The sequence below is a fragment of the Oncorhynchus kisutch genome, linkage group LG8 (assembly GCF_002021735.2).
Source record: "Oncorhynchus kisutch isolate 150728-3 linkage group LG8, Okis_V2, whole genome shotgun sequence".
Lineage (NCBI taxonomy): Eukaryota > Metazoa > Chordata > Actinopteri > Salmoniformes > Salmonidae > Oncorhynchus > Oncorhynchus kisutch.
The window spans coordinates 37686275-37713149 of record NC_034181.2 but is presented as its reverse complement, the minus strand read 5'-3'; the positions used below and the strand labels follow the sequence as shown (position 1 = coordinate 37713149).

Genomic DNA, 26875 nt, shown 5'->3' with positions numbered 1-26875 from the left:
GATCCTAATAAATACAAATACCGTCACGACTTCCGCCGAAGTCGGTCCCTCTCCTTGTTCGGGCGGTGTTCGGTGGTCGACGTCATCGATCTTCTAGCCATCATTGATCCATTTTTCATTTTCCATTGGTTTTGTCTTCACACCTGGTTCCAATCCCATCATTACATGTCGTGTATTTAACCCTCTGTTTCCCCTCATGTTTTGTCAGAGATTGTATGCTTGTGCAAGTCGTGTCGGTGTGCGACGAGTTTTGTACCCAATTATGTTATTTTTTGTATATTTAGGTTTTTGGAGTTTTATGACTACTTATTAAACGACTCCGTTTATACCAAGTTTGTTTTCCTGCGCCTGACTTCCCTGCCACCGACACGCACCCATTACAAATACCACCACTGGCTACTTTGTCTCCTCATCCGGTTAGGACACACATGTCCTGGCCACCTCAAAGACATTGCATACTTAATTTTAGTGTGGAAAAGAGGGCTGTGCGTATCTGCTACTAGAGTAGTTGACTGTTGTATTACGGTTGGTTACCTGGAACTTGGTTACACTGCTATGTGCTTCTGTCCTGAAAGGCTTTTTATTATATTTTGTGCTATTGCCCATTGTTTATTGTGAATGAGATTAAAACATGGACACACATTGAAAATCTAGTTTGCTTGGGCTATTCAGAGGCATGACAGTGCCATTCCCTAGATATAATGTACCAAGACTCTTATGAAACACTTTCAAAGACAGAATAACATTATATAAAATAAACAAGGGCTACTTATATGCTGGTGAAGGTGTTTGAGTGAAATCATGTTGGCTATATAGGATTCAGAATCAAATTGTTTTCCACTAACAGTCTTTATAGGCATGAGTTTTATAAATTTTTGAAAAAAGTACTAATTTCAATCATTTATGTTTACAGGTGATTTAACCTTCATCAAATTGTATTGTTGCAGCCATATTGGATTTTGGACTCCAGACTCGATTTGAGGCTAAATATAATGATAATCTGTGATGATTTAATTGAAAGACTAAGGGCTAAAGTTACAAAATCCTTTAAGGAACCTTGGACCCCGAAAAAGGTAATTTTGATGTCGGAGCCCACTTGTTTTCCTTAGAGACCAACACAATAGCCAAAACATCAAAAAGCATGTCTAACTGTATGCATTTTTCTCAGGCAGGACCATGCAGTACTGGTTCATCATAAATATTAAAATCTGATATTTCCGCCTATTGTATGTCTGTTTACAGGTCTATGTTTCCAAGATGAATGAAGATATCTTAATGCTGTTTATTTGTGTATTTTGGGCAGACAACGAACTACTTGTTTTCCAAATTTGAGCAATATCAGAGCTTGCAATATTGGGTTACATAAGCTTATGTGGCCAACCCCTCTCCAGCCAGCCAGGCATTATTCCGCGTCGTGCCTAAGAACAGCCTTTAGCTGTGATATAAATGGCCATATACCATACCTCCTCGTGCCATATTGTTTAATTATACCTCGGGTAGGGGTATCTAAAACATTTAGATAAAAAAATATAAAAAATAGAGAATGGAGTTGTGGTTGAATCCATTAAAATGGTTGTATTCTCTTTGTTTGTATCCTACTTGTCCTGAAGCCACTCCTGCGTTGTCTTGGCTGTGTGCTTAGGCTTCCTGTTGGAAGGTGAAACTTTGGCCCAGTCTGAGGTCCTGAGCACTCTGGAGCAGGTTTTCATCAAGGATATCTCTGCACTTTGCTCCGTTCATCTATTCCTCAACCCTTACTAGTCTCCCAGTCCCTGTCGGTGAAAAACATCCCCACAGCATGACGCTGCCACCACCATGCTACACAGTAGGGATGGTGCCAGGATTTCTCCAAACATGACATGTGGCATTTAGGCCAAAGAGTTCAGTCGTAGTTTCATCATACCAGAGAATCTAAGAGGGTTGTTTTACTAATTTTACTAATCTTTTACTAAATTTTACTAACCTTTTACTAATCTATGGATTTCACATGACTGGGAATACAGCTATGCATCTATTGGTCATAGTGTCATGCAGCATGACACATCTCCTTTGCATAGAGTTTATCAGGCTGTTGATTGTGGCCTGTGGAATGTTTTCCCACTTCTCTTCAATCGCCGTGTGAAGTTGCTGAATATTAGCGGGAACTGGAACACAATGTCATGCACGTCAAACCAGAGCATCTCAAACATGCTCAATGGGTGACATGTCTGGTTAGTATGCAGGCCATGGAAGAACTGGGACATTTTCAGCTTCCAGGAATTGTGTACAGATCCTTGCAACATGGGGGGGCTGTGCATTATCATGCTGAAATATAAGGTGATGGCGACGGATGAATTGCACAATGGGCCTCAGGATCTCACGTTATCTCCATGCATTCAAATTGACATCGATGAAATGCAATTGTTTTCGTTGGCCATAGCTTATCCCTGCCCATGTCATAACCCCATTGCCACCATGGGGTACTCTGTTCACAACATTGATATCAGCAAACCTCTCGCCCAGCCGACATCATACATGTGGTCTGGGGTTAAGAGGCTGGTTGTATATACTGCCAAATTCTCTAAAACAACATTGGAGGAGACTTATGGTAGAGAAATTAACATTCAATTCTCTGGCAACAACTCTGGTGGACATTTCTGCAGTCAGCATGCCAATTGCATGCTCCCTCAGAACTTGAGACATCTTCAGCATCGTGTTGTGACATAACTACACATTTGAGTAGCCTTTTGTCTCCAGCACAAGGTGCATCTGTGTAATGATAATGCTGTTTAAACAGCTTCTTGATATACCACACCTGTCAAGTGGAAGGATTATCTTGGCAAAGGAGTAATGCTCACTAACAGGCATGTAAACAAATTTGTGCACATCATTTTAAAGTATTAAGCTTTTTGTGCTTATGTAAAATGTCTGGGATCTTTTATTTCAGCTCATGAAACCAACAGTTTACATGTTGCGTTTATATTTTTGTCAGTGTATATTGGGTATCATGTGTATATTTATGTAGTATATACAGGGCACATTTGTAAAAGAGACCTAGGTCTTAATGTGTCTGCCCTGTTAAAATAAAGGTTAAATAAACTATTTTTAGTTGAATGATTTCCTTATATGAACAGTAACTCTGTAAAATCGTGTAGTTAAGAACAACACCATAACCCCTAGAACCAGTCAGGGGAAAAAACCCAAATAGAATATGTAAGGAAAAAATGAAGGTGCTTCTATGATAGACAAATCTCTTTTATTAACACGATATTATACAATTCACGAGTGTAGCACTTTGAGTTCAAATGTTTTGGAATGGTCAATTAAATTACAGTATGCATTGATACTTTAAATTGTATTCACACAACCATTCTTAACAAAATCACATGAATTACATACTTTTTTTTAGAAAGGTGGAAAAAGAGTATTAACATAGTTATTTGAAAAGACATGAAAAATTATAATTCCAAGAGGACATTAGTGCACACTTACAAATGTACAGAAACGACATTTAAAAACATAACACAGTTCCTGCTTCTCCTGGTTCTTTATGTTCAAAGGTTCACCTGTATAGAAAGTGTCAGTGTTGTGTAGATGTGCTCAGTGCATTAGTTTAACAGCTTTACCTGTATTACAAGTGCATCAGTAACCCATAGTATACCCACATGGTATAAACAGAACATTACATCAGCCAACAACAAAATATTATTTTTGGAACTATTCAATTATCATTATGGGCTAAAACATTTGTGTTCTCACATTTGAATAATGCAATAACCGTTTGTGTACTGTAAAAAATAATACATACAAAAAGGGTTTCATTATGTTTGTGTAATTGTTCTTATTATTATCAATAAGTAAAATTTACAAATATCTCGGGTTCATAAATATTTTCTTGAATGTGTGAATTTAATTACTCCAGTGAAAAGAAATAGTAAAAGTACCATTAAAAGCTCGCTTAAGAGGTCCAGCGTTCATTCAGGATGCCCAACAGGCCAAAAGCCCAGACTCCAGGACCCGCTACTAAGTCAGAGTAGAGCATAATACTCAGCCACAACCATTATACTTTTTCAAGTAAGAGAAAGCGATAGATTATCCCATCTTAAAGGACCATCCAGAGAACTATCAATCACAAGGTATCATGAGACCCTCCAAACTGTACTGTCCTTGCTGAGGTTATATTTGGCATTGATGTTAAGTTGGTCTATTGTAGCTTAATTGTTCTGGAGTCCCTTTGAAACGTGCCTGGATCTGCTCCAAAGTCTTGCCTTTGGTCTCCGGGACAAAGATGATGGTGAAGACTATGTTGAGCGCACAACACCCAGAGAACAGCCAGAAGGTTCCAGCACTGGTTAGGAGATCCTGAAACACATTTTCATGGATTGTTATTACAATACCCAAATACATCCTTACAGTTACCAGCATTACCTTATAGACCTCTGAGCTGATCCTCTAAAAATGTACTGACACTACACATGAACTGCAGAGTAAACTTCTTTGTTCAGGGCATTAAGTGTCTATCTGTATACACAGCAATGTTTGTATATCTGTAATAAAAATGTTGTTAAAGTTCACATATAGACATTTGTGTCTCTGCTTGGCTAAGAAAATGCGAACCAGTAAAACCACAACTGCTAAATGGCTTCCTCACAAGCCCTCTTTATCAGCCCGCTCAACATCTCTTTATCCCCCACATCTGCCATATAGGATGCCCAAAATCAACAGCAGCTCACCATCAGGTTCTGGAAGGTCTTGGTGATGACGAAGGCAGAGCCCCAGTTGGTGAGGACACAAACAGAGCTGGCAAACCCCTTTACTCGCGTGGGAAAGATCTCTGACATCACCAGCCAGGGGATGGGACCCCAACCAAGAGAGAACCCTGAATTGACCACAAGGTATGACGATTAGAATAAGTTTCACACTAAGCTAAATGTCAGATCTGAACTTACAATGTATGGCTGATAGTAAGTTCAAAACACATGGAAGAATTTATAGGTGACTAAACTAACTATACTCTAAAATAAACATTACTAGGCAATGCAGACAATTCATTTCATTGTTTTTATCTAGCCAGGATAGTTTGCTGGGCCCGAATAGTCACAATTTAAGAGTGGGGTTCACCTGTGATGAAGAAGCCCATGCTGGACAGTGCGAGCCATGACAGATCAGCCGCAGGGTTCTGGGCAAGGGGACTCTCTACCAGAGAGAGTCCTGAGGAGTTACCATGGGTTTCACTGGACAACTTGAAGTAGACACCAAAGGCAGCAGTGCTTAGACACATAAACACACCTTAATAGAGAAAGAGAGGGAGGAAGAGAGAGAGAGGGACATTTCTTTTCACAATTGAACATGGATTTTCAGGTAGTTGGGCCCAGTTTGGGTGATGGGTGTGGTAATTTGATGTCAAGCTTGACAGTGCCTTATTTCCGCCCTACAATTTGGGAGAGTGATTGCTACAAAGGACTCTATTGAAAATCAGTGGAGGAGAAAGATAAGTAACTGATAACACGCAGACAGAGACAGACACACACCAGAGAGGATGAGGAGAAGCTTCCTTCCAGCGCGGTCCATGACCAATGCTGCTACTGCAGTGAATACTACCTGGGTTGCTGCTACAACTACCGTAGCAACATTGCTGTTCTGAAAAACAAATAATCACCTGTTATTTTATTACATATAACCGCACTGGTATGTCAATATTCATAGTATCTATAGTACTTAGATAATCAATTTACAGCTTATGAATAGTAATGAGATTAAAATACATAAAAAAGATTACAATAAATAAAGCATTGGTCGGTCCAGCTGCCAAAATACCGATAACACTGAACAATTCTTACCTTAAAATGGGCCTTCTCAAAGATAGTCTCAGCATAGAACATGATGGCGTTGATACCGGTGAGCTGCTGGAAGAGCATCAACATGATGCCCACTCCAAGGGGCTTGTATACTCCAGGATCCTTAAAATCAGCCATCCCAAAACTACCTCCCTGGTTTAACACAAAGCACACAGTCATCACACACTCTAATGCCAATTAACATGGGTCAGATGTGTTAGCATGCTTCTTTGTTCCAGATTCTCCTCAGACTAAATCCTCAACGTAGAGGACAACCGTTTCTCAGCTCTGTCAAGTTTCTCTCTGCTCTGGTTCCCTACAGTAGGTGGGCTGACCTAAATATACTTACTCAGACACATAACCATGCAAGTAAAGAGAGGTACCGCAATAAATATTCTAAGACTGTTCCTACTGATTTGGTTAAGTGCAACACAGCGGTGTGACTCTCTCTCCCTACCTGAGTATTATTCTACAATCAATACCTTTGTCGCACACATTGTGAAATGGCATAATGCCTTTCTTAAAGCAAGTCTTATACTTCAAGATTACAAGGGAATACGCAAAGCTCACCTGGTCGTCAGAAGCATCCTCGATGCGGGCACACTCCCACTCTGCAGGGGCGTCTGGCCCCCTCAGAAAGCGCAGTGCCTCCTCAGCTTCCTTCCGTTTACCCTGAGAGAGCAGGAACCTGGGCGTCTCAGGCATGAAACACATGAACACCATCATCAGGGTGGGAGGGATGGAGCAGCAGATCGCTAGCCAGCGCCAGTCCAGTGACAGCCCTGGGAAGCATCTACATTTAAGTCATTTAGCAGACGCCATTATCCAGAGCGACTTACAGTTAGTGCATTCATCTTAAGATCGCTACATGTAGGTGGGACAAACACATATCTCAGTCACAGGAAGTACATTTTCCTCAATAAAGTAGCTATCAGCAAAGTCAGCGCTAATAAAGGGGGGGGAAGTCAAGTGCGAGTGTTAGTTCATGAAAGGTGGGGTGAGTAGGGGGTGCGAGGGAGAGGGTGATGGTTGTGATTATTTAAGATACTCTTTGAAGAGGTAGGGTTTCAGATGTTTTCAGGAAGATGGGTAGGGACTCTGCTGTCCTAGCTTCAGGGGGAAGCTGGTTCCAACATTGTGGTACCAGGACAGAGAAGACCTTGGACTGGGCTGAGTGGGAGCTGCCCTCCCATAGGGGTGGGAGGGCCATGAGACCAGAGGTGGAAAAACGAAGTGCTCGGGTTGGGGTGTAGGGATTGAGGATAGCTTGAAGGTAGGGAGGGGCAGTTCCTCTTGCTGCTCCGTAGTCAAGTACCATGGTCTTGTAGTAGATGTGAGCTTCGACTGGAAGCCAGTGGAGCATGCGGAGGAGCGGGGTGACATGGGATGGTTGAACGCCAGGCAGGCTGCAGCGTTCTGGATAAATAGCAGGGGTTTGATGGCACCCAGCAAACAGAGAATTGCAGTAGTCCAGATGTGAGATGACAAGTGCCTGGACTAGGACCTGCGCCACTTCCTGTGTGAGGTAGGGTCCTACTCTACAGATGTTGTAGAGCATGAACCTGCTGGAGCGAGTCACTGGAAGCAGAGAGACAGTAGAGTATGGAATGTGAGAAGGCAGTAGTGTGATGACCCTAGTAGAGTCATTCCGTGTGAAAAGAAACTATTAAGTTCGGGATTCCACAGCTGTGTTGTTGATATTACGTAATTTTATGTTTTTTATTTATTGTTATTTTTTTTACAAGGTAACTCCAGAACATGAACAATGAAAATGTAGAATGTTGATTATTAGTATCCATCACTAGCCTAGCACGAATTAGATCAGGATAGCTCGTACAAGGCAAATCCATCACCCCGGTTCATTAAATTGAAATTCATATTTAGAAGAGCATATACAGGAAATGAGTTAATGAAACATTTCTTCCTTTCAACATTCCTCAGCCAGAGACCATTTGCCTCTAAATATTAGAGACTATGGAGACAAAACAGCCAACCGCTCCTGCAATGGTACTGTCTATTGAGGAAGTAAATGGAGAAACACGCATGGTATGTCGGTAACTAGATTAGGTTTAGCGGTGGCTTGTGAGGCCGGCATAAATGAGAGCATTCTCAGTTAGTAGGCTGGAATCTTGATCCTGCCTGGCAATGACAATCACATGACAATACCGATTGCAGCTGAATAGCCTTTGATGGTGGTTTGTACATTGAACAAAACACCACATCATTAAAATATTGCCATCTACAACTACCTCTACCCGTATGACTACTGCTGTAACTTCTGTCATAAAATTGTACAACACTGACAAACCCTTAATGACATGGTCAGATGCTTGTCAAATCCTGTCTCCAATCCTGTCTGCTGACCAGATACAGTATACAAATGGCATATACAATTTCTCATGAGATTCAAGCCAATAAAACATAACATTCAAATGCTGATAACAAATGGACATCTGTGGCGTGTGTACCTGCTATATATACTCCCATGATTCCTGTGACCACCATGAGTTGAACACAGGAGCCCATTGCCCCACGGACACGCTCATGGGCCATCTCTGAGATGTACAGCTAGAGCACAGAGGAAGAGAAAAATAATGTTCACACAGGAAGAGTACGAAGCATGACATATTGCTAGAAGTGATAAAACAGACGTACAACGTAAAATAGGAATATATGAGGAACTAATTAGAATGCATGCATTCATTTATACAGTCATGCATCTTGGTCAATTTAAGCCGATAGCATCAGAGTAGACATTCCATAGTACTTACTGGGACCACTAGAGATGTAACCCCACTTGCCAGTCCTGTGAGGACCCTTCCAAGATACAGCATCCAGACATTCTGAGCAGCAATGATGATTGTAAAACCAAAGATATAAGGTATGGAGCAGAACATAAGACTCAGCTTCCTCCCGATCTTGTCCACCATCCAACCGCCGAGTAGACCCCCTATAGCAGCTCCTATCGTCACGATAGACTGAAAAACAGAACAACAGAACAGAGTCAATTAAATGGATAATGTCCACTTTAATCCACTCAGGAATGATTAGGGCCCCGACCTGACCAGGAAAAAAAACTCTGAGTCCGTGTTATAGCATGACAATGACCCAAAGCTCATCCTGGGGGGGGAATCAGGGCCCCATGACAAGAATGCTATCTTACCCCAAACCAGGAAGCCTCTTCTTTGTCTAGTTGTAATCTCGGGTCAGTGATTGTGCTTAGTTCAGGGATGGCAGGGGAGCTGTACCCTAACACGAACCCAAAACTCAGGGGGCCAAGGACTGCTGCAAAAGTAGCAAGGTACAACTTTCCATTCTTCACCTTGCTGTTGAAAATATAGAACAGATGGGGTTAAAAAAATGAGCTTTATTGTAACAGTATTTACATGCAAGACTTCACCAACCCAACAAAACTAGACCATGTTGTTAGTAAAAACTACAGTGTGCTACTGCTGTCAAGTAAGCAGACACCCGCAAAATGCAGTCAAGCCATCCCCCTGAATTTGGGTGCTCGAATACACAAGACTTTACCGGCGCCGCTTGTTTTCTGGTAGGGAAACTGAGTCGGATGCACAGATGGAGACGATCGCTACAAATCATTCCAAGCAAACAGTTTGAAGCGCACATTCAAATATTCCACAAAAATCATACCAAACGTATATTTCAGTTTTGCATACATTTCTTTAAAGTGTTAAATAACTACATTTTACTTGGTCTATTCCCACATTCTTTATCTTAAGCATTATTTTATGTACTTCTATTAAAGTGTACTTTGATGACTCCTAGGAAATCCACATTGAAAATGTCTGGTAAACTTTGTATTTTTTTTAATGCGTGTCACTAGTAGATAATTAATCCAGTATGATGACCATTGCATACCAAAGTGACAATATTATGCCACATCTTAAAAGGAGCTGACACACACCAATTCTATGCAGCCTCTTGAATGATGTTCATTTCAATACTTGCCCCTTGGAACTGTTCCTAACATTAACCTCTCTCGTCTGTCTCCCTTACAGGGTTCCCAGGGGAACTATGTGGCGCGGACACAGGAGAGAGGGATGAGGCAGATGACAGGAGAAAAGCGGGGGAGGGGATGGAGAGGGGGGAAAACAGAGAAGGTGTTGCACAGGGGAGGGGGAGACACACCCGAACCAGCCCTCACTCCTGATCTAAGCACGCACACACACACACATGAGCCAGCTATACCCTTCCTGTGATGTTATACGCTTGTTTTCTAAATACATAATCATGTAAGAAAGATATAATTTGTGCTTGAAAATTATATATTTATGACTGACTTAATTACAAGATTTTTAAAGAATTGTCATTAATGTCAGATAATTTCATATGTTATCGCTTGAAAAACATGAACCCCTGTGGTGCTGTAGAGCAGGTATGTTGGAGGTGAAAACAATGTCTTTTTCCACCAGAAATTAGTATAGGCGATTTCAAAAGGCTTCTGATGTTCTTATGCTCGTAATTTGTGTAACTCTGTGTAATAAACAGCAACTCACTGCCTTCCTGAAGACAAATCAAGTTTACAAAACGCTCCAGTCTGGTTTTAGACCTATTCATAGTACTGAAACTGCACCCGTAAAGGTGGTAAATTATCCTTTAATGACGTAAGACCAAGGCCCTGCTTCTGTCCTCGTGCTCCTAGACCATAGTGTCGCTTTCGACACCATCGATCACCACATTGTTTTGGAGAGATTGGAAACCTTAAATTGGTCTACACTCACAAGTTTTTGCCTGGTTTAGATCTTATCTGTTGGAAAGACATCAGCTAACCTCTGTGGATGGTTTGTCCTCTGACAAATCAATGGTACGTTTCAGTATTCTGTTCTAGGACCACTATTGTTTTCACACATATTTTTTAAATAATTTTTATTTATTTTACCTTTATTTAACCAGGTAGGCAAGTTGAGAACAAGTTCTCATTTACAATTGCGACCTGGCCAAGATAAAGCAAAGCAGTTCGACAGATAAAACGACACAGAGTTACACATGGAGTAAAAACAAACATACAGTCAATAATGCAGTATAAACAAGTCTATATACAATGTGAGCAAATGAGGTGAGAAGGGAGGTAAAGGCAAAAAAGGCCATGATGGCAAAGTAAATACAATATAGCAAGTAAAATACTGGAATGGTAGTTTTGCAATGGAAGAATGTGCAAAGTAGAAATAAAAAATAATGGGGTGCAAAGGAGCAAAATAAATAAATAAATAAAAATTAAATACAGTTGGGAAAGAGGTAGTTGTTTGGGCTAAATTATAGGTGGGCTATGTACAGGTGCAGTAATCTGTGAGCTGCTCTGACAGTTGGTGCTTAAAGCTAGTGAGGGAGATAAGTGTTTCCAGTTTCAGAGATTTTTGTAGTTCGTTCCAGTCATTGGCAGCAGAGAACTGGAAGGAGAGGCGGCCAAAGAAAGAATTGGTTTTGGGGGTGACTAGAGAGATATACCTGCTGGAGCGTGTGCTACAGGTGGGAGATGCTATGGTGACCAGCGAGCTGAGATAAGGGGGGACTTTACCTAGCAGGGTCTTGTAGATGACATGGAGCCAGTGGGTTTGGCGACGAGTATGAAGCGAGGGCCAGCCAACGAGAGCGTACAGGTCGCAATGGTGGGTAGTATATGGGGCTTTGGTGATAAAACGGATTGCACTGTGATAGACTGCATCCAATTTGTTGAGTAAGGTATTGGAGGCTATTTTGTAAATGACATCGCCAAAGTCGAGGATTGGTAGGATGGTCAGTTTTACAAGGGTATGTTTGGCAGCATGAGTGAAGGATGCTTTGTTGCGAAATAGGAAGCCAATTCTAGATTTAACTTTGGATTGGAGATGTTTGATATGGGTCTGGAAGGAGAGTTTACAGTCTAACCAGACACCTAAGTATTTGTAGTTGTCCACGTATTCTAAGTCAGAGCCGTCCAGAGTAGTGATGTTGGACAGGCGGGTAGGTGCAGGTAGCGATCGGTTGAAGAGCATGCATTTAGTTTTACTTGTATTTAAGAGCAATTGGAGGCCACGGAAGGAGAGTTGTATGGCATTGAAGCTTGCCTGGAGGGTTGTTAACACAGTGTCCAAAGAAGGGCCGGAAGTATACAGAATGGTGTCGTCTGCGTAGAGGTGGATCAGGGACTCACCAGCAGCAAGAGCGACCTCATTGATGTATACAGAGAAGAGAGTCGGTCCAAGAATTGAACCCTGTGGCACCCCCATAGAGACTGCCAGAGGTCCGGACAGCAGACCCTCCGATTTGACACACTGAACTCTATCAGAGAAGTAGTTGGTGAACCAGGCGAGGCAATCATTTGAGAAACCAAGGCTGTCGAGTCTGCCGATGAGGATATGGTGATTGACAGAGTCGAAAGCCTTGGCCAGATCAATGAATACGGCTGCACAGTAATGTTTCTTATCGATGGCGGTTAAGATATCGTTTAGGACCTTGAGCGTGGCTGAGGTGCACCCATGACCAGCTCTGAAACCGGATTGCATAGCAGAGAAGGTATGGTGAGATTCGAAATGGTCGGTAATCTGTTTGTTGACTTGGCTTTCGAAGACCATAGAAAGGCACGGTAGGATAGATATAGGTCTGTAGCAGTTTGGGTCAAGAGTGTCCCCCCCTTTGAAGAGGGGGATGACCGCAGCTGCTTTCCAATCTTTGGGAATCTCAGACGACACGAAAGAGAGGTTGAACAGGCTAGTAATAGGGGTGGCAACAATTTCGGCAGATAATTTTAGAAAGAAAGGGTCCAGATTGTCTAGCCCGGCTGATTTGTAGGGGTCCAGATTTTGCAGCTCTTTCAGAACATCAGCTGAATGGATTTGGGAGAAGGAGAAATGGGGAAGGCTTGGGCGAGTTGCTGTTGGGGGTGCAGTGCTGTTGTCCGGGGTAGGAGTAGCCAGGTGGAAAGCATGGCCAGCCGTAGAAAAATGCTTATTGAAATTCTCAATTATGGTGGATTTATCAGTGGTGACAGTGTTTCCTATCTTCAGTGCAGTGGGCAGCTGGGAGGAGGTGTTCTTATTCTCCATGGACTTTACAGTGTCCCAGAACTTTTTTGAGTTAGTGTTGCAGGAAGCAAATTTCTGCTTGAAAAAGCTAGCCTTGGCTTTTCTAACTGCCTGTGTATAATGATTTCTAGCTTCCCTGAACAGCTGCATATCACGGGGGCTGTTCGATGCTAATGCAGAACGCCATAGGATGTTTTTGTGTTGGTTAAGGGCAGTCAGGTCTGGGGAGAACCAAGGGCTATATCTGTTCCTGGTTCTAAATTTCTTAAATGGGGCATGTTTAATTAAGATGGTTAGGAAGGCATTTAAAAAAAATATCCAGGCATCCTCTACTGACGGGATGAGATCAATATCCTTCCAGGATACCCCGGCCAGGTCGATTAGAAAGGCCTGCTCGCAGAAGTGTTTCAGGGAGCGTTTTACAGTGATGAGTGGAGGTCGTTTGACCGCTGACCCATTACGGATGCAGGCAATGAGGCAGTGATCGCTGAGATCTTGGTTGAAGACAGCAGAGGTGTATTTAGAGGGGAAGTTGGTTAGGATGATATCTATGAGGGTGCCCGTGTTTAATGTTTTGGGGAGGTACCTGGTAGGTTCATTGATTATTTGTGTGAGATTGAGGGCATCAAGTTTAGATTGTAGGATGGCTGGGGTGTTAAGCATGTTCCAGTTTAGGTCGCCTAGCAGCACGAACTCTGAAGATAGATGGGGGGCAATCAGTTCACATATGGTGTCCAGAGCACAGCTGGGGGCAGAGGGTGGTCTATAGCAGGCGGCAACGGTGAGAGACTTGTTTTTAGAGAGGTGGATTTTCAAATTGGTGGAAGTTGGAAGTTCAAATTGTTTGGGTACAGACCTGGATAGTAGGACAGAACTCTGCAGGCTATCTTTGCAGTAGATTGCAACACCGCCCCCTTTGGCAGTTCTATCTTGTCTGAAAATGTTGTAGTTTGGAATTAAAATGTCTGAGTTTTTGGTGGTCTTCCTAAGCCAGGATTCAGACACAGCTAGAACATCCGGGTTGGCAGAGTGTGCTAAAGCAGTGAATAGAACAAACTTAGGGAGGAGGCTTCTAATGTTAACATGCATGAAACCAAGGCTATTACGGTTACAGAAGTCGTCAAAAGAGAGCGCCTGGGGAATAGGAGTGGAGCTAGGCACTGCAGGGCCTGGATTCACCTCTACATCGCCAGAGGAACATAGGAGGAGTAGAATAAGGGTACGGCTAAAAGCTATGAGAATTGGTCGTCTAGAACGTCTGGAACATAGAGTAAAATGAGGTTTCTGGGGGCGATAAAATAGCATCAAGGTATAATGTACAGACAAATGTATGGTAGGATGTGAATACAGTGGAGGTAAACCTAGGTATTGAGTGATGAAGAGAGAGATATTGTCTCTAGAAACATCGTTGAAACCAGGAGATGTCATTGCATGTGTGGGTGGTGGAACTAATAGGTTGGATAAGGTATAGTGAGCAGGACTAGAGGCTCTACAGTGAAATAAGCCAATAAACACTAACCAGAACAGAAATGGACAAGACATATTGACATTAAGGAGAGGCATGCTTAGTCGAGTGATCAAAAGGGTCCGGTGAGTGGAGAGGTTGGTTGGTGATTTAGACAGCTAGCCAGGGCATCGGTAGCAAGCTAGCATAGGATGGAGGTCTGTTGTTAGCCACCTCCTGCGCTCCGTCAGTAGATTAGTGGGGTTCCGTGTGGTAGAGGGGATCAATCCAAATCACACAACAACAACAAAAATAAAAACAATAGATATAGTTATAGAGGCCCAAGAAGAAAACATAATAATAATAATAAAAAATAATTAAAAAAAACTGTCCAATTGTCTATTCAGATAGCAGCCGGTAAGACAGCTAACGGTTAGCAGGCCGCAGATGGGCGTTCAGGTAACGTCGCGACGGAGGAGCCAGCCGAATAACTCCTTCGGGTAGATAACGTCGGCAGTCCAGTTGTGAAGGCCCGGTGGGGCTCCGCGAAGGCAGCAAAACGGGTCCGGATAGGCGACTGCAGCCCAGGTGCGATTGATGGAACTCAGGAGTGATTGACGGAGCTTGCTAGCTCCGGAACAATTGATGTTTGCTCCGGAATCGACGAAGGCCGATAGTCACACGGATAGCAGCTAGCTAGCAGTGAGATCCGGGCATGAATGTCCAGAGAGCAGTCGAAATCCAGGGACATGGAGAGAAAAATTGGTCCGGTATGCTCCGCTCCGAGCCGTGCTGCGCCGTACAGAACTGGCGATAGACTTTCGAGCCAAAGGATAGCCGATGACCACAAATATATATAACACACACTCAGCAAAAAAATAAAATGTCCCCTTTTCAGGACCCCGTCTTTCAAAGATAATTTGTAAAAATCCAAATAACTTCACAGATCTTCAATGTAAAGGGTTTAAACACTGTTTCCCATGCTTGTTGAATGAACCATAAACAATTAATGAACATGCACCTGTGTAACGGTCATTAAGACACTAACAGCTTACAGACAGTAGGCAATTAGGGTCACAGTTATGAAAACTTAGGACACTAAAGAAGCCTTTCTACTGACTCTGAAAAACACAAAAAAAAGATGTCCAGGTTCCCTGATCATCTGTGTGAACAAGGAGGCATGAGGACTGCAGACGTGGACAGGGCAATAAATTGCAATCTCCGTACTGTGAGAAACCCACCGTCGCTGGACCAGACAGGACTGGCAAAAAGTGCTCTTCACTGACGAGTCACAGTCGTCTCACCAGGGGTGAGATGGTCGGATTTGCGTATATCGTCGAAAGAATGAGCGTTACACCGAGGCCTGTACTCTGGAGCAGGATCGATTGGAGATGGAGGGTCCATCATGGTCTGGGGCAGTATGTCGGACTGCATCATCGGACTGAGCTTGTTGTCATTGCAGGAAATATCAATGCTGTGCGTTACAGGGAAGACATCCTGACATGACCCTCCAGCATGACAATGCCACCAGCCATCCTGCTCATTCTGTGTGTGATTTACTGCCGGAATGTTGGTGTTCTGCCATGGACAGCAAAGAGCCCGGATCTCAATCCCATAGAGCACGTCTGGGACCTGTTGGATCGGAGGGTCAGTGCTAGGGCCATTCCCCCCAGAAATGTCTGGGACCTTGCAGGTTTCTTGGTGGAAGAGTGGGGGACCATCTCACAGCAAGAACTGGCAAATCTGGTGCAGTCCATGAGGAGGAGATGCACTGCAGTACTTAATGCAGCTGGTGGCCAGACAAGATTCTGAATGTTACTTCTGACCCCCCCCCCCCCCTTTGTTCAGGGACACATTATTCTATTTCTGTTTGTCACGTCTGTAGAACTTGTTCAGTTTATGTCTCAGTTGTTGAACACCCATCTCTCCGATTTGGTTCTGCCGTACATACCTACGGTATGGCTACCTGGGGCGGCAGGTAGCCTAATGGTTAGAGTGTTGGACTTGTAACCGAAAAGTTGCAAGATCGAATCCCGAGCTGACAAGGTAAAAATCTGTTGTTCTGTCCCTTAACCCATTGATCCTAGGCTGTCATTGAAAATAAGAATCTGTTCTTTACTGACTTTCCTAGTTAAACAGAAACATGCACTACAGTCACAAGACGCAGGCCTCCTTATTGTTCCTAGAATATCTAAGACACCAGCTGTAGGCAGGGCTTTCTCCAATATAGCAACATTTGTATGGAATGGTCTTCCAATCCATGTGAGATGCAGACCCGGTCTCAATCGTTTAAGTCTTTAATGAAGACTCATCTCTTCAGTAGGTCCTATGATTGAGTGTAGTCTGGCCCAGGGGTGCGAATGTGAATGGCAAGGCACTGGAGTGACGAACCACCTTTGCTGTCTCTGCCTGGCTGACACCTTTCGCTCCACAGGGATTCTCTGCCTCTGATCCTATTACGGGGTTGGGTCACTGCCATGCTCTCCGTCCCTAGGAGGGGTGCAACACGTAGTGCCAGACTTTGTTGCTATACTCGACTTGAGTGGGTTGAGTCACTGTCGTTATTTTCCTGTCCGGTTTTGCAGCTCCTCTGGTTTGTGCGGTGGGGGAGATCTTTGTGGGGTATACGCAACCTTGTGTCAAGGTGTCAATCTCCAGGAGATTCTAGGACCATGCCTCAGGACTACCTGGCCTGACGATTACTGTCGGTCCCCTTCCCCAGTCCACCTGGTCATGCTGCTGATCCAGTTTCTGCTGTTCTGCCTGCAGCTATGGAACCCTAACCTGTTCACTGGACGAGCTACCTTGTCCCAGATCCGCTGTTCGACTGACACTCTCCCTACACCTCTGAATGCCAATGACATTTACTCCTGAGTAGGGCTGGGCGATAAATCAATAATTAGAGGTAATTACATACCTCAATAACGATGTAAAATGTTTAGATTAAATTTTCAATAATCTCGATATAGAATAATTAGGTACAACAGTCCATTTCACCTCTGTGACGCAGCAGGAACGTGCGGAGAAGTGACAATATGCACGTGGAGAGGTATACGCCCATTAAAAACCACTTAGCACCTCGAGTGATGGAGTCGCCACAATTAACCACGAAAAATGAGTGATGTAGGTGAAAACAGTGGCAGTGATGGCCATGGAGAAGGAGCAGCTTCCAATGAAGAAAATATTGATAAAAAGGGTTCAACTGTTTCAGTTATTTGAAAGTAGTTTGGCTTTTTGAAGTCCGACAAAGAGCAGAGCAATGTTCATTGCAAATTGTGCCGTAGACCGGTGGCTACCAAGTCTGATAATACGACAAACCTTTTTCATCATCTGAAGCAAAATCACTCTTTGGAACATGTAGAAAGTTTGAGTTTGCGCCACGGTATTGATAAACTCTCCTCAAGCACCAGCCAATCTAGGGATGTTCGCCCGAAGCAGTCAACACTGACAGCGTTTATGCTCTACGAGCAATCAAATGCTATTATGCATTGTTACCAATCAGCACAGTTGAAAAGGAAGGTTTCAATAGGCTTATCAATTTAACTGACCCCAGATAAGTGGTCCCTGGCCTCAAACATTTCTGTGTAGGGATAAAGTTGAGGAACAGCTCAAGACAGATGACATATTTTGCTACTACTACCGATCTGTGGTCTAGTCGCACGTCAGAGCCTTATATTAGCCTCACTATATTGACAAGAGTGGAATCTTCTAAATAAATGCCTTCAAACATCATACTTTCCCGACAACCACACGGGTGAAGCTATAGCAGAGGGGCTCATTGACGCTCTCGCCTCCTGGGGACTCAGTCAAGACAGACAGGTCTGCATTACAACGGATAGTGGTGCAAACATGTAGAAGGCCGCGCAAATCAACAAATGGACCCGACTGCAATGTTTTGGACATCGTTTGCACTTGGCCATTGGTAAGTAACCATGTCAATTGTGTATATTGAAGTGATTGGTTAGATGAAACTAAATACGCATTTTTCTTCAACTGGATACGTCAAATATTACATTTATACATAACTAAAATGGATTGTGATTTTAACATTGTATTAAAATCTCGATTTCTCTTAGAGTGGGTAGAGACAAACGGGTGGATCGAGCAATTGGAGTGTGTAAGAAAGTGGTAGGTGCCTTTTCCTATTTGTGGAAAAAGAAGAGACCTGGCAGTTACTCAAAAAAAACACAACCTACCCCAGCACAAGTTGGTGACAGAGTCGCCTACCAGGTGGAGATCAGATCAAAAGATGGTGCAAAGAGTACTGGAGCAGGAGCCATTTCACAGGTCTTGTCCAGTGACAAGTAGACCCAGCACTCCCACCTATACAGATATAGATGTTTTCTGAGTACATCAACCAGGCATTGACCCCACTCCTAGAATCCACAGATGCTCTGTCTGGTGAGTCTTATGTCAGTACTACACCTGTTCAATACAGAGGTCATGAAACCTGATGATGGTGAAACAGAGCTCAACCAAACCATCAAAACGATAGTCATGGACTATCTGAATGAGAAATATGATGACCTAGCCACAGATGACCTCCTGGACATAGCATCGTTGGTCGACCCTCGGTTTAAAACACATTACATCAAAGAGGCAAAGGTGGGCCACATAAAAGCAAGAGCTGTCTCAGAGATGGTCAATGAGGGACATGAAAACCCAAGCCCAGCACAGGGAGACATTGCTGCTGCTTCACCACAACTGCCAGCTAAAAAGAAAAAGCCACTGGGCAGTGTTTTCAAAAAGCCATTGGGCAGTGTTTTCAAAAAGCCGTGCTCCACCACAGGTCTTACTGAAATCCAGTTGGTAGAAAAGTGACTTAGCTGCTACCTTCAGTCTCTTGATGCGGACAGTGAAATCAATCCACTGGACTGGTGGAAGATCCCCCCCAAAAAAACATTCCTAAAGTCAGCCACCTGGCAAAGCGCTACCTGTGCATTCCTGCAACCAGCTCCACCCCAGAGCGTGTTTTTAGCACAGGTGGCAACATAGTAACCTGCCACGGGGCAGCTTTAAAGCCAGAGACCGTAGACAGACGTATTTCTTGCTTGTAACAGAACAACTACCCCAACTTCAACAGTTATAATGCATATTGACTTGCACAATTTTTTAATTTGTATTTCTTGTTGATAACTTGTACGGGTTTATAGCTTTTAAAAAAGTGGAGTTAACTTTTGGGACTGGGGGGGCAGTACTGAGTAGCTTGGATAAAAAGGTGCCTAGAGTAAACTGCCTGCTACTCAGGCCCAAACGTTTTTGATAGAAAACGCTCTGAAGTTTCTAAACCTGTTTGAATGATGTCTGTGAGTATAACAGAACTCATATGGCAGGCAAAAACCTGAGAAAAAAAATCCAAACAGTAAGTGGGAAATCTGAGGTTTGTAGTTTTTCAAGTCATTGCCTATCGAATATACAGTGTCTATGGAGTCACATTGCACTTCCTAAGGCTTCCACTAGACATCAACAGTCTTTAGAACCTTGTTTGAGGCTTCTACTGTGAAAGGGGAGAGAAAGAGAGCTGTTTGAGCCAGGTGTCTAGCAGAGTGCCATGAGCTGATCACGCGTGCCCCTGTGAGAGGTAGCTGCGTTCCATTGCATTTCTAAAGACAAAGGAATTCTCCGGTTGGAACATTATTGAAGATTTATGTTAAAAACATCCTAAATATTGATTCTATACATTGTTTGACATGTTTCTATGAACTTTTTTTACATTTCGTCTGAACAAGTGATCGCGCATTATGCATTTGGATTACTGGGCTAAACGCGCAAACGAAAAAGGAGGTATTTGGACATAAATAAAGGACTATCGAACAAAACAAACATTTATTGTGGAACTGGGATTCCTGGGAGTGCATTCCGATCAAGATCATCAAAGGTAAGTGAATATTTATACCGCTATTTCTGACACCTCTCCTTATCTGGATAATGGCTGGATGTTTTTCTATGACTAGCGCTGACCTAACATAATCGCATGGTGTGCTTTCGCCGGAAAACATTTTAAAAATCTGACACAGCGGTTGCATTAAGGAGAAGTTTATCTATATTTCCACGTATAACACTTGTATCTTTAATCAATGTTTATTATGAGCATTTCTGTCATTTGATGTGGCTCTCTGCACTTTCACCGGATGTTTGTTTGAGACAATGCATTTCTGATCATAACACACCAATTTCAAATGAGGTTTGTGGACAAAAATATTAACTTTATCGAACAAAATACACATTTATTGTGTAACATGAAGTCCTGTGAGTGCCATCTGATGAAGACCAAAGGTTAGTAATTAATTTAATGGCTATTTCTGATTTTTGTGAGCCCTCTCCTTGACTGGAAAATGTCTGTATGGTTTTCTGTGACTAGGTGCTGACCTAACATAATCGTCTGGTGTGCTTTCGCCGTAAAGCCTAATTGAAATCGGACACGGTGGCTGGATTTACAAGAAGTGTATCTTTAAAATGGTGTAAAATACTTGTATGTTTGAGGAATTTTAATTATGGGATTTCTGTTGTTTTGAATTTGGCGCCCTGCAATTTCACTGGCTGTTGACGAGGTGGGACGCTATCGTCCCACATATCCCAGAGAAGTTAATGTTATTTGTGAGTTCTACTTCTGACAATAAATAAGAAACATTAAAGCCTTCGGTTTGTTCAGGCATTCTTGAGTCTGAAGAAGATATTCACCTTTTAAACACTATTTGATTAATATCATGATAATTATCAAATTATATATAAATAAATAAATAATTTGTTTGCCATGTCGCCCAGCCCTACTCCTGAGGTGTTGACCTGTGCACCTTCTATAACCACCATGATTATTATTTGACCATGCTGGTCATCTATGAACATCTTGAAGAACGACCTGGCCATGTACTCTTATAATCTCCACTTGGCAATGCCAGAAGAGGACTGGCCACCCTTCAGAGCCTGGTTCCTCTAAGGTTTTTAATCCTAGGTTCCTGTCTTTCTATGGAGTTTTTCCTAAACACTGTGCTTCTATATCTGCATTGCTTGTTATTTGGGGTTTTAGGCTGGGTTTCTGTATAGGCACTTTGTGACAACTGCTGATGTAAAAAGGACTTTATAAATACATTTGATTGATTGAGTCTCTGGACTTTATCCCCATTTAAATCCTGTAGTTTGAATTGAAGAAAGGAGTCCATAAGTGCAGATGAAGGATATCAAAGATCTGGAAAGATCATGTATGGAGGAATAGTTGGAAAAAAAATAAAGTTCCCAAACAGTCACCGTTTCCCATGTAAAATAGCACTTTGAGTGATTAAAATATCACCCATAATGTTAGTTTGGATAGAAATACTTAAAATTTGAAATACTCTCAATGGCTAACTACTTGGAAGTTTGAAAGTTTTTTGGGGCATGGAAACATTGCTCAATTGAAGGGACCTAACCTCCAGCCTATACCATCGACAAAAGGCCGGATGGGGCCATAGCTAGCTAACTATAGCTACTGAAACAGATTGTTGTTTTGCTATGTTTTTGGGGAAGAACATTGTTTGCAACTTTACCAGCATCATCACATATCGATGAATCGTTGTGACATATGAAATACAAGTGATAGTGTAATCAATGTGTAATAACTACGTAAAACATTCATGAATGCATTAAATGCAGTCATATATTCAGGTCCTGATTGGTCAAATAGTATTATATGACACGTCAAATAGTATATTTTTTGACACACAAAGACCCAAACGGCGTTCCTTAGAAATCATGGTTGAGAATGAAACGACTGAACAAATGAACAATGAAACAGCACAGCAAGTAAGTGAAAGAAATAGGTTTTGATTATGTTTTACTGGTAATGGGGGCATACGTAAATGCCAACAAAGTAACTTCTTGGTCAGTGTGGTGTGTGTGTGTGTGTAACCTTTATTTAACTAGGCAAGTCAGTTAAGAACAAATTCTTATTTACAATGACGGCCTACCCCAGCTAAACCCGGACAACGCTGGGCCAATTGTGCGCCGCCCTACGGGACTCCCAATCATGGCCGGATGTGATAGAGCTGGATTCGAACCAGGGACAGTAGTGACTCCTCTTGCACTGAGATGCAGTGCCTTAGACCGCTGCGTCCATGTGTGTGTGTGTGTGTGTTACCTATTTAACTGTACTAGAATGCTTACAAGGCCGCAAAAATTTTAAATATCGTTTTTTTTGGCAAGGAAAATATTGGATGTCGGTATCGGCCAAAAATGTAATGTCGGTGCATCACTAGTGAAAACCCCAGGAGGCCGGTCATTTCTGAGATACTGGAACCAATGTGCCTGGCGGGGACGATCATACCACGCTCAAAATTGCTTATGTCACTCATTTTGCCCATTCTAATGGTCAATTGAACAGTAAGTAAGTGAATGCCTCGATGCCTTCTGGTTGCTTTATATAGAAATCCACAGCCAAGTGATTCACTGTCAGAAAGAGCAAATCATTTTCATGAAGGTGGTGTACCTAATAAACTGTAGGGTAGTGTACATCATTGGTGTTGGCTCACTTGACCGCAGCATGGAAATGGCGCCAGAGGGGATGATTGCCGTTTTATGTGCTATTTTGTCAATGTTTTTGCATTGTTTGTATTTTTTTTTAACTTATTTTGTACATAATGTTGCTGCTACTGTCTCTTGACCAAAAATAAGTTCTGGACATCAGAACAGCGATTACTCACCTCGAACTGGACAAAGATATTTTTCTTTAACGAGTCTGACGCGAAGAATATACTGCTTTCTCGAGAACGGGCCCAAATCCCCGACATTTTCCTGAAGAGAAGACGGTGAAAAAGGGGGTGAAGATCGGGCTGCCTTCTGAGAATTCGTAGGTGAGTGAGTAAACCTCCACTACCAAACGTTCTATAGGCCAACGTGCAATCATTGGAAAACAAAACTGATAATATACGATCAAGACTATTCTACCAATGGGACATTAAAAATGGTTATATCTTATGTTTCACCGAGTCGTGGCTGAACCACGACACATAATATAGAGCTGGCGGGATTAGCCATGCATCGGCAGGACAGAGAAGCTAAGGGCGTGTGTCTATTTGGGTGTGGGGTGTGTCTATTTGTCTATAACAGCTGGTGCACAATGTCTAATATTAAAGAAGTCTCGAGGTATTGTTCACCTGAGGTAGAGTACCTTATGATAAGCTGTAGACCACACTATCTACCAAAAGTGTTCTCATCTATATTATTAGTAGCCGTCTATTTACCACCACAAACAAATGCTGGAATTAAGACTGCACTCAACCAGCTGTATAAGGCCATAAGCAAAAAAGAAAATGCTCATCCACCAGCGGCGCTCCTAGTGGCCGGGGACTTTAATGCAGGCAAACTTAAATCCGTTCGACCTAATTTATACCAGCATGTCACATGTGCAACCAGAGGGGGAAAAAACAACAACTCTAGACCACCTTTACTCCACACACAGACACGCATACAAAGCTCTCCCTCTCCCTCCATTTGTCAAATCTGACCATAATTATATCCTTCTGATTCCTGGTTACAAGCAAAAACTAAAAGCAGGAAGTACCAGTGACTTGCTCAATACAGAAGTGGTCAGATGACTCAGATGCTACGGGACTGTTTTGCTAGCACAGACTGGAATGTGTTCCGGGATTCATCCAATGGCATTGAGGAGTATACCACCTCAGTCATCGGCTTCCTCAATAAGTGCATTGACGACATTGTCCCCACAGTGATCGTAAGTACATATCCCAACCAGAAGCCATGGATTACAGGCAACCGGAGCAGGATACTAATCTGGACGCTTTTAAGAAATCCCGCTATGCCCTCAGACGAACCATCACACTAGCAAAGCATCAATACAGGATTAAGATTGCATCCCATTGCACCGGCTCTGACGCTTGTCGGACGTGGCAGGGTTTGAAAAATATTATGGACTACAAAGTGAAACCCAGCCGCCAGCTGCCCAGTGACGTGAGCCTACCAGACGAGCTAAATGCCTTTTATGCTCGCAACACTGAAGCATTCATGAGAGCACCAGCTGTTCTGGACGACAGTATTATAACGCTCTCGGTAACCGATGTGAGCAAGACCTTTAAACAGGTCAACATTCACAAAGCCACGGGGCCAGATGGATTGCCAAGACGTGTACTCAAAGCATGCACGGACCAACTGGCAAGTGTCTTCACTGACACTTTCAACCTCTGTTCAACTGAGTCTGTAATACCTCCATGTTTCAAGCAGACCACCATAGTCCCTGTGCATAAGGAAGCGAAGTTAACCTGCTAAATGATTACCGCCCCGTTGCACTCACGACGGTAGCCATGAAGTACTTTGAAAGGCTGGTCATGGATCACATCAAAAGTATCATCCCAGATACCCTAGACCCACTCCAATTCACATACCGCCCCAACAGAATCACGGATGACGCAATCTCAAATCGCACTCCACACTGCCCTTTCCCACTTGGACAAAAGGAACACCGATGTGAGAATGCTGTTCATTGACTACAGCTCTGTGTTCAACACCATAGTGCCCACAAAGCTCATCACTAAGTTAAGGACCCTGAAATTAAACACCTCACTCTGCAACTGGATCCTGGACTTCTTGATGGGCCACCCCCAGGTGGTAAGGGTAGGCAACAATGCATCTGCAACACTGATCCTCAACACTGGGGACCCTCAAGGGTGTGTACTTAGTCCCCTCCTGTACTACTCCCTGTCCACCCACAACTGTGTGGGCAAACACGACTCCAACACCATCATTAAGTTTGCTGAAAACACAACAGTGGTAGGCCTGATTACAGACAACGATGAGACAGCCTATAGGGAGGAGGTCAGAGACACTGCCAGGACAACAACCTCTCCCTCAATGTGAGCAAGACAAAGGAGCTGATAGTGGACTGCAGGAAAAAGCGGTCTGAACAGTCCCCCATTAACATTGACAGGGTTGTAGTGGAGCGGGTTGGGAGATTCAAGTTCCTTGGTGTCCACATCACCAACAAACTATCATGGTCCAAACACACCAAGACAGTCGTGAAGAGGGCACGACAACACCTTTTCCCTCTCAGGAGACTGAAAAGATTAGGCATGCGTTCCCAGATTTTCAAAAAGTTCTACAGCTGCACCATCGAGAACATCCTGACCGATTGCGTCACCGCTTGAAATGGCAACTGCTCGTAAGGCACTACAGAGGGTAGTGCATACTGGGGCCAAGCTTCCTGCCATCCAGGACCTATATACTAGGCAGTGTCAGATGGAAGCCCAAAAAAATGTCAAAGACTCCAGTCACCCAAGTCATAGACTGTTCTCTCTGCTACAGCACAGTGCCGGAGTGCCAAGTCGAGAACAAAAAGGCTCCTTAACAGCGTCTACCCCCATGCCATAACACTGCTGAACAATTAATCAAATGGCCACCCAGACTATTTACATTGAACCCCCAACCTATGTTTTTACACTGCTGCTACTCGCTATTTATTATCCATTCATAGTCACTTTACCCCTACCTACATGTACAAATTACCTCGACTAACATGTAACGTACTCCCGCACATTGACCCCCTGTATTTAGCCTCGTTATTGTTATTTATTTGTGTTACTTTTTTACTTTAGTTTATTTCGTAAATATTTTCTCAAATCTTTCTTGAACTGCGTTATTGGCTAAGGGCTTGTAAGCATTTCCCGGTATGGTCTACTCCTGTTCTATTCGGCGCATGTGACAAATAAAGTTTGATTTGATCGTGCTGGGTGGTATAGGGCCACCGAAGACACTGGGTTAAAACTTTTCTTGCCATAATCATAACACAAACTTACTCAAGATATTCGTCCTGTTCCGACCTTACGCCTGTCTCTTCTTCTCCATTTTCTGCATCAAGCAATCGTCTCGACTCATTATTTTGGATTTCCATCATGTTTTGTTCTGTTGTTTGCGGTCACTTAACAACAAAGGCCAGGGATGCTGGACATGCAGAGCCAGCGAAAATCTTTGCCAAAAACACTTCGCGAAGGGAAAACCGCCGCACGCGAGACTACAAACCCTCAATTCAACAAGAACATTCTCAGGAACTTATGAAAATCATAATAATATTACTATTTTTGTAAGCAAAATATATCCGTTTCACTTTTGTCAACTGACCGACCGGACGGTTATTGTCAAATTGGGTCATATACTTTCACAGAATCAGCTGATTCGCATTCTTGCTATAAATTCATATTTCCGGTTCCGTTTAAAAAAAGTTAAGTTGCAGCCGTTCCCAAGGTGTTCCGTATAAAGAAAATGTCATCATATTTTGAAACAAAGTACAAGAAGTTGGTGAAAGGGGTGCTGATAGACAATCGTTGATGGATATTTATAGAGCTCTGATCAGGACAACACTTGATTACGGGTGTAGAGTTTATGGGACAGCGCGGAAGACTATGCTTCAGAGGCTGGACAGAATCCAGTATATAGCTTTAAGGATGTGTATTGGTGCATTTAGGCCGTGGTTGTAAAATAAGACTAACCGATTTGCCTAGTTAAATTAAAAAAATATTTGTAATTATCAACATCTGTATATGCCTTAGTAGTGGAGGCAGGTGAGATACCTTTGGAAATACGGCATAAAAACCCAATAAGCATTTTCTTAA

At 42.9% G+C, this 26875-nt stretch overlaps 1 protein-coding gene across 1 annotated transcript; it reads right to left on the bottom strand.

Annotated features, from left to right (window-relative positions):
- Window positions 1-3216: 3216 nt before the first annotated feature.
- Window positions 3217-26645, bottom strand: LOC109895730 (solute carrier family 2, facilitated glucose transporter member 8). The gene is made up of 10 exons (XM_020489666.2): window positions 26063-26645; window positions 8980-9142; window positions 8588-8794; window positions 8285-8384; window positions 6387-6598; window positions 5820-5969; window positions 5511-5619; window positions 5101-5268; window positions 4713-4858; window positions 3217-4341 (listed from the first exon to the last, which is right to left on the bottom strand). The coding sequence occupies exons 1-10, from the start codon at window positions 26158-26160 to the stop codon at window positions 4174-4176; spliced, it is 1521 nt and encodes a 506-aa protein (XP_020345255.1). The 5' UTR covers window positions 26161-26645; the 3' UTR covers window positions 3217-4173.
- Between the last annotated feature and the right edge of the window lie 230 nt (window positions 26646-26875).

Excerpts from the sequence above, each read along its gene's own strand:
- LOC109895730 (XM_020489666.2), bottom strand. The coding sequence starts at position 26,160 with ATGATGGAAATCCAAAATAATGAGTCGAGACGATTGCTTGATGCAGAA. Across the intron at positions 6,599-8,284 it reads CATGGGAGTATATATAGCAG|GGCTGTCACTGGACTGGCGC; the intron begins GTACACACGCCA and ends GATGCTTCCCAG. Across the intron at positions 5,970-6,386 it reads AGGATGCTTCTGACGACCAG|GGAGGTAGTTTTGGGATGGC; the intron begins GTGAGCTTTGCG and ends GTGTTAAACCAG.